The 10,788-nt window shown below is 38.3% G+C and overlaps 1 protein-coding gene across 1 annotated transcript; it reads left to right on the top strand.

Annotated features, from left to right (window-relative positions):
- The first annotated feature begins 1,061 nt into the window (after window positions 1-1,061).
- LOC135684455 (muscleblind-like protein 3) lies at window positions 1,062-9,968 on the top strand. Its single transcript, XM_065200030.2, has 6 exons — window positions 1,062-1,408; window positions 5,918-6,088; window positions 6,283-6,396; window positions 6,791-7,060; window positions 7,575-7,758; window positions 8,041-9,968. Exons 1-6 carry the CDS (start codon window positions 1,175-1,177, stop codon window positions 8,148-8,150), a joined length of 1,083 nt encoding a protein of 360 aa, XP_065056102.2. The 5' UTR covers window positions 1,062-1,174; the 3' UTR covers window positions 8,151-9,968.
- Window positions 9,969-10,788: the final 820 nt, after the last annotated feature.

Below are 10,788 nucleotides of genomic sequence, written 5' to 3'. Positions count from 1 at the left end.
AACGCTAAACCTAAGTATTGATCGTTTCCTCCCACAGAACTCTCAATTATCAAAGTAACCCCTTAAAATCGAAAGCCATGTTTGTAAGTCTGGTGTTTCTAAATGTTTTTTTATTTATAAAAACACAAAAATTTCAAAAGTGGTGAACTCAATTTGTTATCAACTAATGAATATTAATGAATATAATATTATAAGGTTTGGCACACATAACATCCAATTAGAGACTCTATTGGCAACTGGTGGACAAAACCCTGTGCTTATGTGCCATTGTGGCTTTATCAATTTGAAAGCCACGCATTCCTATAACATCTTCGCTAAATTAGGTTGACGCATCGTCAGAACATGAAATAATGTGACATTGCCAGATGATTCGAATGACATAGATAGTCGTTGGTCACTCATTTTGCGTGCACTTCCACACTATTTTAAAGACAATTTTAACGATGTTTACGATCACTTGTGCCAAGTCGCCTTCTAAAGACATCCAAAAGTATTTTGCAGCCGGGGAAAACATGACTTTTCAGCAACAGATGGAAAACAAGCAAATTAGGGCCAAAATTTGATGGAAAATTGACCCCCACTTTAAATCCTTTCAAGATCATCCACTTGTGTAACCAGGGTGATTGCAAATAATAAACTAGTTGCCAGTTGCCAGGCATGGCCTATTCTATCCTACTTGAAATGTAGATGTATGTATATGAGAAATTCGGACTAAAAGCTAAGGATATCATAATCTAAAAGAGTGCAGCCCTAAAAACAAAAGTACTTTTTTGCCATTCTGAATTTTTTCTCTCTGTTTCATGAAAATTATGTAAAAATCAAGTGTTCAAAAATATTGTTAACAAAAATTTTGCTAGTGGCATTTCGTCATGCACCTATTCGCTAGATAGTTTTTCGAGAAGCATTTTTCGTTCCAACTGACCCATGTTCCTTACAGCAATATAAGACAGACATGACCCCCGTGTTTGGATAGAAAAGAAAACAAGAAGAAAGTGACCTGCTATTCTATGGACGCTGTGTTTATTGTCTTTTGCTCGACATGCGCAGATGCGCGTGCTTTAAAAGGTCTGAGACATCCCAATCAGAGACTCAGACTCACCTGCATTTGTATAGGCGTCTGTATATTGAACTACCACTGTGTGGTGCGAGGACCCTCGATTGCGTTCTTTTTGAAATGACGATTGGACAAGGACGGGATTCGAATAGTGATGGCACTGCATCACCGCAAAGCTCACCAAGGCCACAGAGGGTAAAGGTCAGGGATCCAAGGTGGCTGCAAGTGCAAGTCTGTCAAGACTTCATAGCACACAAGTGTCCCAGAACCGAAGGTGAATGTGCATATGCCCATCCTCCAGCAAACTGTATTGTGGAAGCTGGCAAAGTTACCGCATGTTTTGATGCAATGAAAGTATGTATTAAGATATTAAGTTACTTTCCCGCATTTCTAATACTCTGTTCTTTACCCAAACCTTGCGAATCAAGAATGGGAGGTCGCTATGAAATCAACCTTTCACTTTTGACTTTTCCCCTTACTCTAAAATTGACCTTTACTGAGGTAAAGCTAAACTATAAGCAAGTTTTGTTTATGAATGTCTACCCGCAAAACCAGCAAGTAAGGACACTATTAGGGTATTCAAAGAGAAATAAAACGTTGACAAATACAACGGGTGAACAGGTATGCAGGAGATTTTCTTTTGAGCATTCAAACACAAACTTGTTAAATGCTTTGCTTGCTTTTAGAAGGTTATAGGCCAAGAATCATGCCACCTGCTTTTTTGAATGTGAGTTCGCCATCTGAGTTTGCCTATAGGCCTATGTACAGTCTACGCCCCTTGAGATTTGGCCTATGCTAAATTGCAGAGAAGATTTCCAGACAGGAAACAATTGGTTATTGTTCTTGGTACATAACTGTTGTATTGTTCCGTGGCGCGAGGGTTGCGACACCACATCTTTAAGTTGTTGGACGTCTACCCCGTTTTTTATTGTTTTCTTGCGACACCAAAAAATCATCTTACGGGATATTGTTATCTGTTTTGCATTCTGTAGGTATTGATTGTAAACCTGTAAATTCTAATGAAATTCATGAAAGGAAGCTATATCAGACAACTAAAGCAATTATAAATTTCCTTAGGTAGAGGAAGAAACAACTCGCTTCGTTGAGCCCTTTCTCCTGCTACAAATCTGAAGGGATATAATGCCCTAGGCTGATTATGAGAAATTGTATTGTTTGGATAAACAAACAAGGCCGAAAGCTACGGATAAACAGATTTGCTGAGCTAATTCCAGTGGTAAAGGCGAATAATGCTAGAAATAAGAAACCCAGAACGAATTTTGTTGTTGTTTGTTTGACATGAATACCGAGCTGGAAAACCAAGATGGTTTTAGCTTTACAATAAGCACACAAATTACAGTCGTTTGACAACAATTTTCATGTTTCGTAATCCACAAAGGGAGAATTAATGACCTAGTTTTTCCAGAAGGAAAACAGGGGGTTTAAATACAGAAACAGGATTTTTTATTAAAACTTCCTTCTTTATTGTTTATGCGATCTAAACAGTTCATTTATTAAAGATAAATTGAATAGCCTAGAGCAAGCTCACGATTAAATTTATAAGCCCTGTTTTGTTGACTCTTGGGATTCTCTGATCCGGGCAATTTTTTATCTTCACATTTGGCAAAAATGGATCATAGAATTGGTGCAATGAAATCTAAAGAGAAATATCTAAATATTCAAAGCAAAGTAACTCGCGACCGAACGACCAAACAACATGATTTTTTTTCAGTATAAACTAACTTAAAAATGAAAATTTCAATTCTGAAGTCCATTTTTGAGAAAGATTCGAAGATAACGAGATACCAAATCGATGACGTCAACCTCGAACGGAGAATTCTTCTTTTCGCGGCCTGGCACCTGGCGTTATGATCTTGTTGTCTCTTTAAAATTTTTCTTAATTTTGTCACAGAGAAGGCCCAGGTAGAAATGCAATGTTGATAAAATAAGTGAGCAATATCTTCATCTTTCTATTGTTTTTCAGGTACTTTTTTCTGAATGCCCCTAAACTTAACCAAAACCTTTGTCAAAACCTGTTATGAAATGTTTCAAGGAATATTTCTAGAATTAATTTTTTTCATTTTCCCCACATTCTTTATCATAAGAATATTGTTTATAAGAATATTCTGGCTCAAAATCATGCAATTTTGAGAATATTTCTCAGCCTATGCTCGCATATTTGCGTCTCACTTTTCAGCAGTTGCCTGTTTTGCAATTCTATAAAGGGAATCGCAAATCTTACATATCTCATTTTTCAAAAAGTGTTGTTCTACAGCAAGGTTTTAACCCCAAAACCATATCGAATTTTTAAAAAAAGAGTACTTTATGAATAAATTTAGGCTCAAAAAGAAAATTCTGTACGCATATCGAGGTTGGGTAAAACTTACAAAAAAGGATGTACTGAATTCTTTCAGATATCAATAGGCAAACATAGGTTGTTGAGCCACGCCTCATCAGCTGATGTAAAAAGTCTTCGTAGATTGGGCCAGAAAATACCTGGCTAAGCACTTGGCAGCATTCGAGGCCTGTGTAGTGCTTGCGGGGCACTTAGCACCTTTATTTAATTTTTTGTGTAGGAATAATGCGTTTTAACATGTTTATACAGGAATTAGTTTCACTTATAGATGATTTTCTTGCAATGATATCTTTACCTGGGGTTCACTTGAGATTTTATGGGGTATGAGGCAGATTAATGGAAAAGCGTCCTGACGACATCACGGATGCTCTCACACCTTAATATGAATCGGGTTTAAGTCAGAGATCAGAAAGGCAAACGTAAGCTTGCACCTGGCTTTGCAAACATCTAAAATGGGCAAAATTACTTTGCTTTCCGAGGTGCCCTGGCACAGAATGCTAAAAAAGCTGGCGTCATATCTGCACCATTAAGAAATAATACGAATTTTCTGAATTTCTCCGTGTAATTATAGTTGCACTGTAGCACATGGTTTTATGTATTTACGCTTATTTAGGTACTCAGATTTATACCTCATGTGTTTTTGGAGGGCCTCTGTTTTTGCTCGAGGTGAATTTACTGTGCGTATAACGTGCGTGAAGGAAGTCACAATTTACTTCTCCTGGGAAAATATATACAGGACACCAAAGGGATGTATGTTTGCGTGACTCTAATCGTTTGCGTGACAATATTTGTCAATGTAATTCTTATTGCCAATCTGAAAGCCTAGACGAGCAAATGTAAACACGAAATCTGCATCCTTCCTTCCGATTTGTCCAAGGAGATTCAGAAAGCTGACAAACCATGCAGCACTGTAGAAGCCAGGGGACATATTTTCTCCCGCAAAAAATTTACAAAGAAACTTGTCAAAAATCTCCCCATAAGCTTTAAGATAAGCATTTCACTTTTCTTCAGTGTCGTTTCAAAATGTGGGTTGCCAAAGTGCCCTAAAGTGCGTTCTTTGCGCACGCGTTTCCATTAACCTTACCACAGAATAGAAATGAGTAAGGTCACAGTCATTTCTATTCTGTGACCTTACTCAGCTATGATTTCAAATGTTAGTCCTGTTTTCCTACTATGATGCTGGACGGAAAACCCCACATTGCGTCTGCTAATAAGAACGTAGCATTTTTATTATTAGCATAGTTAATAGAATAATCTAACATAACTATTATGTTTACTATGTTATGATCCTACACGTAGAGATTCGATGCCCTGCCACTGTAAAGGTTTTATTGAGTACCTTTGTTATGTTAAGAAGTGGCTCTAGCTACTGCAGACTTTGAAGGTAATGGTTATGGTCCATGAGATCATGCCCCTTTTCCCTACAGCATGACCCACCATTCCAAGCGCAATTTAAACCATGACTCTGCCAACACCAAGGTCCCAGAGCAGACGGGGGGAAGTGGTAGAACGAATTGTGCCGTCCCTAAATAATACTAAATGAGCCAGGTAAGACCTCAGTCTTACTGCATCGCTCCCCCAAAAACGGAGACAGAGTCAAGACCTAATTATTTAACACTTTTTTTCTTTTCGTTACCTACATTGCCTACCTCTTAACCGGTAAGAAAGTTCAAATTGAGATGCAAAGTTGCAAAATTTATGATAACTTATAATTCAATAGCTTAATTTTCTAAGAGAGAGGGACTCGACCATTTATTGAATTGAACCATACGCTCGCCCTTGCTATTTTAGAGATTCTAATTATGCGGTAAAAGCGAACAGCGTCCTATCTTGTTCGGGTATTTGCAGATGGAGTGCATGGGTGTGACTAAAAACCTCTGCAATCATGACTTGGCTAGAAGTACTCATGAAAATGTCGCTCCTTTTTCAGTGACAAGATAGCAACAGTTTAGTAAATGATCGGGAGTAGTGAGAATGATGAGTGTATATAAAAAGTTGTGGAAATGCTTCTAACCTTATTTTTTCTCTCCTTTCTTTTAGCTACAATTGTTATACTTCATTTTGGCACACTTATAGCGCACCACTTATAGAACATAAAAGCATCTAAAACACCGGTCTTTAGAATGTTATCTGATGCTTGTCCCCATCCCCTTGAGGGGTTCACAGCGCTCCAAAACCCAAGCCAATTTTCGCTCCTTTGCAACTCTATCCTATCAGAGACCGCGGAGTGAGTACGGACAGGGAGAGGGCTAATAGCTAAGAGTAAGGATTTTCATTGCATTTGAAGCACATTTTGGGGATAGTTAGGGGCTGTGCCCCGTCAGTCTTCCTGCTTCCGTGTTTCCTAAATCCTATCTTGATAGCAGGCTGTGCTAGATAATGCACATAACGTATAGAATATTATACATAGTATATAATATGTCATACGTAACATCTAATGGCTAATCAATAAAATCGGCATGAATTTTGTGTATTGTCAGAAAATTATAGTGCTTTTTTAATCATTTCAGGGCAGATGTCAAAGGGATAAATGCAAGTACTTTCATCCCCCAAAGCACATCAGCGAGCATCTAGAATCGTTGGGAAAGGCCTATCAACAACAACGTGTAGCATCTTACCATAGAGACCACGTGTTCCCTCATTCCCATATGCCATTCACAGAAGGACCTCTCCAGAGCCTGGTAAGTTTTGTTTTGCAAAAGTCTCAGGCCTTCTCCATTTGAAACATGTTGTCATACTTGGAAGGTTAACTAGCTACAAATAGGCTGATTTTCTTTGTCTTACAGCTTCTAATTTGTCCCATCGGTTTCAAAATATCTATGCATTGACTTGAACTATATGTTGAGTTAAATAATTTTGCTTTTTCTTACAAAAGCCCCTTGGCCACTGGATGCCAAGATGGCACAGCTCAGAAAAGCTCCCATCGGAACCCCCTTCCCCACGAAGCCCAAATTTGCCAAGAAGACTGGACAAGTCAGACAAACTCGAGGTAATCAGCGAGCTCTCAAGATATTTCTTTATCAATAAGATAATTTTAATTCTTTTTACTTTGAATGTTTCTTTTGTGAATCTGTGAATCACTTGAGAACCTATTTTAGCCAAACAAATCTTATTTGCTCCAAATAAGATATTTGAACCATCTGGTCCAAACGAACGACCCCTCTTTTTAGGCATCACCGATCAAGTTATCTTCAAAATACAACCTGTGACCATAGAACGCCCACGTGCAGCTTTGAAATAAGACCTAAAAACAATGTCTTGAAGAAGCAGTTATTTCTTTGTGGGATTTACTGTAAGTCTTGTAGGCACATATGCAAATAATATCACAAGAATGCCAATGAAACATAACAGATTTTCTTTGCAAGAGCTTTTATTGCTTTCAGGTTTGCAGTGATTTCATGAACAACACGTGTCCACATGAAGAATGCATATGTCCATTTGCTCACCCCCCGCCAATGATCCCTCCCGGTGTAGATGGGTACATAACTGTCTGCATGGACTACATGAAGGGAGAGTGCCAGAGAATCAGTTGCCGCTACTTCCATCCTCCGCCTCATCTTCAGGCACGTGTCAAAGCTGCACAGAGGAGACCATCTCAGGTTTACGGACCCATATATCAAGGCAGTATATCACCAGTAATGGGACCTCAGATGGTGAGATAATTTTTATAAAGACCCTCGCTTTTTTATCTTCTTTTTTATAAAATTACAGATTTGTTATGTATAGTACCCGCAAAAAAATTTTTTTGAGCGTTGTCTTTCTTTTTTTCATTCTTTCACTACCTCTGTCGTTCCCTTACGCCCCAGTTTAGGACCCAAGTCACACCAGGGAACCAATTCTTTTTTGAGGGAACGAATGGATCAATGGCGGCGCCAGCCTCTAAGCTCTAGGAGTGGGGGGGAGATATCTAGGCCGCACTCTTTTTACCACGAGAAAACACCCTCTTCCCAACAGGGAACGCCAATTTTGTCCGAAGGAAACGCCCATGACTAACTTTTGGTTAAGTAGATCATTGTCCTGCTTGAAAAACTTATTTGGCCTTAAGAACAATTTTGCACCCCTCTTCCCTTGATGAGCAGGTGTATCTGCCACCCCCTGCCTCTTTCACTGTGCTCAAACCTAATTGCTTTTAGTTTTATGAATTATTTATTATTTAATGCATTTTAGATATGCTCCTCACCGATGTCGATGCCTGGTCAGCAAATACAAGTACCTGTACCGGTTGCCGGTCCAAGTGGAATGCCTTCTTTGATTCCTGTTCCACCGGAAATGTATTTTCCTGTCAGTCAGGAGAGACAACCTATGATGCCAGTTCATCTTCCGCCGCTTCAGGCGTTCATTTGGCCAACAGGTCTGTAATCGAGGTTCCTTGTACATGGCGATTATCTGTTTTGGATGTTTCGAAGCAAGGGAGGGATGTGGGGGGTGCTGGGGGATGGCGGTGAGTTGAGGGTAGGGATTTTGGGAGAATTTATCAAGCATGGATTTTGAGATATCACCTGATACTACCTGATTATAGACGACAATTTGGACAAGGCTCTCTTTCAGTGATGTAAATCTTGAATAGAATTTGAATTCACCTAGAAGTAAGACCTATCATTTTGTTTTCTCATACAGTCCTTTTATTTCAAAGGTGAACCGGTAATGCTGTCAATGCCACCTCCACCGGACGGGTACAGGCATATTCCCGGACAGTTCATTAGCCAATATGTCGAGACTATGACGCCTCCTGCAACTCCATAGATATGACTGTGGAAGACTCGAGTTGACATGTGTAGCCAGCCGTACGGTTCAAAAACAATCAAAAACATTTACACCTAAACTGGCCGATTTTGGGGGACTGAGGCAGTGCCAAAGAGTTTGGAGGGCAAGGAAATCAGGCATGTGTTGGAAGTAATGGTTTAGGGTTTAAACTTGAAGGGTTATGATAAGATTTGATTTGATAAACAACTGTATTGTACCATTGATATACTTGAGGCTACACAAATACTCGCAAGTGCCAGTATTAAAGTTGTGATGTTTGGGTCATCATGACGTCGCAATGCAGTTATGCTAGAAGCTAGTTTTATCAAAGTAACACACCAAAAGCAATGTAGATCAGAATTTGAATAGGCGTGTGATAGACAGTATAGTATATACATTATCCTGGCATTTTGAAGAAAATTTGAATAGCCTTAAGAAATGAAATAAAATAGTGATTAGGACTTTAATTCATATACTAGTATAAATATATATTAAATTGCTTTATTAAAAAGCAAATGTGTGTGTTTGAGTCGTTTGTAGTCGGACTAGTTATTGGTATTTGAAGAACTGCATTCACAAGACATTCTTGAAACCTGTGAACCAGGCCCAGCCAAGGTATTCGGTGTAGGACTGCATAAGTACGACAGGATGCAAGAATTTGAAATTTGCAAATATAAAAAAACTATTGATATTTAAAATATCTATAGCTAATGAAGTCTTCATAGCTTTTTGGAGTAAGGGGAAAATCCCTTGCATTTTGTGTCTATGAAGATATTCAAGGACGGAAGTATATAAACTCCCATTAGTGATTACAGGCTAAAATAGAGTTGCAGAGGGCTGAATGTTTGTGGATTAGCAGTTATGTATTTTTGTAGGCTAGATAAACCCATCTCTGAAGATGGTATCATCTTGTACAATTAGTGTCACGTGAGACATTCAATGTTAGCATACGTGGAGGTAAGTTCAGAACAATCTATGGGCAACCCATAGATGTAAAATCCTCGAATAGTCAGTTTCGTATTTCAAATATTGATAAACTGTCTAACATTCTTCAGTAGCTTTCACATAGCTTTTGATTTTTTAACGATGGTGTCTTACTCAAATTCCCTAAAAAAATCGTGTCACATTTCCTATTAATTCGTACCTAGAGATTTCAGAATTGATGGAATTCAGACCCTTGGTGTCTGACTACCCCTTTATGCTATACCATTGAGTGTCCACTCCAGGCAAGTGGTAGAAAACAGATAGTAGATTTAGAAAGTTTAATTTTGTTTTGTTGAGGGATTGTTTTTACGTATCTTTGTGTATTTGTGTCGTAGTCGTGTCCTGTTAGCTGTTCATAGCTTTTGTTTCTGTACCCCTCAGGTGATATGTTTATAATACTTACCGAATTAGGGTATGCACTTTTGTAAAACGTTTTTCTGTGCTTTTCTTGTAAGAATTGTAGAATTTATTGGAGGACAGGCGTAAGAATAATCATGGAGACTCGTATCAATTGATGATCAAAAATAGCATGCAATATCTTTTTAAGGGGACATCACGAGGGCCATTTTCTAAAAAATAGGTTTCACATTTATGGTGGAATCATTCAAATTAGGAAATATTGAACTAACGAGGTTTTCCACCAATTTTTACGCCGCCAAATTAGTGTCGTTGCAAGCGTTTGGAAGTTGGTTTATTGTAAAGGGGGGGGGGGGGTAGATTTTTTGTTTCAGTATGTTTTGTTGAAAAGCATTTGCCTTCGTTATTATGAGAGTATCTACTTATACTTCTGTAAACTTAGTTGGGTAGTTAATGCAAATGTTGAGGTATCCAGAATGGAAATCATTTTCTTTGAAGCAGTTCTTCTGTGTACCGTAGAAATAAACCAGAAAAATTCGTCCCTAAATTAAAATCTCTTCAAAGAGGCTAAGAAAATTTGGTTCTACAGAACAAATTTTCCGCACACCTTGATTTACTAACGCTCAAAGGAGTAGTACTATCAACAAGGGAATTTTGCAGCAGCAAATAGCAAAACAATTGGGAAAGGAAAAAATTGGTTACTTTTCTTATTTTGGTTTTCAGATTTATTTAAACACGATGTTTATTTAACCTTTAAAACATGAGATGAAAGGAGAAACAAAGATACCACTGTTACAGAAGTTAACGTAAATCTACGATTAACCCATCCCCACCTTCCAAAGCCCCCTTAAACAAGATCCAACCCCATGTTCGAAGGATGTTAATCTTATCGCGGCATCTGAATTTCTAGTTATCAATTGTTCTAATGACGAAGACTGGCATTAAATTTCTGTCACTAAGTGAATTACTTGCATAGGGTAAGGTTGTATGAATTTTTCTTTTGAATATTATTTGCAGCTTCATCTGTCTGTGATTCAGTTTAGTAATCCCTCAATTGAATTCGAGGACTTATGGTGGATCGGTAAAATAAGGCACCTTTTCAAAATTAAGATGATGAGGTAGAAATGTCTGTCTATCACTGAAGAGAGCAAATATTTTCTTCAGCTTGAGTGCACTGGTCCGTGTTTAAGTAGTAAGTCCTTGACTTCGAATATTTAATCTACGGCAACCAGAGTCGTGGGAAGCATTTGGCAGGTGGGAGCATAGGGGTTTAAAAAACACTTTAGCCACACCCTTT

The sequence above is a fragment of the Rhopilema esculentum genome, chromosome 21 (genome assembly GCF_057945365.1).
Source record: "Rhopilema esculentum isolate cy_ngs chromosome 21, ASM5794536v1, whole genome shotgun sequence".
Lineage (NCBI taxonomy): Eukaryota > Metazoa > Cnidaria > Scyphozoa > Rhizostomeae > Rhizostomatidae > Rhopilema > Rhopilema esculentum.
This window is presented reverse-complemented; position numbering and strand designations above follow the sequence as displayed.

Bases quoted from the DNA above. Each gene is read 5' to 3' on its own strand.
- LOC135684455 (XM_065200030.2), top strand. From the start codon at position 1,175: ATGACGATTGGACAAGGACGGGATTCGAATAGTGATGGCACTGCATCA. The intron at 7,061-7,574 runs GTGAGATAATTT...AATGCATTTTAG, and splicing joins CAGTAATGGGACCTCAGATG to ATATGCTCCTCACCGATGTC. The intron at 7,759-8,040 runs GTCTGTAATCGA...TTTATTTCAAAG, and splicing joins GGCGTTCATTTGGCCAACAG to GTGAACCGGTAATGCTGTCA.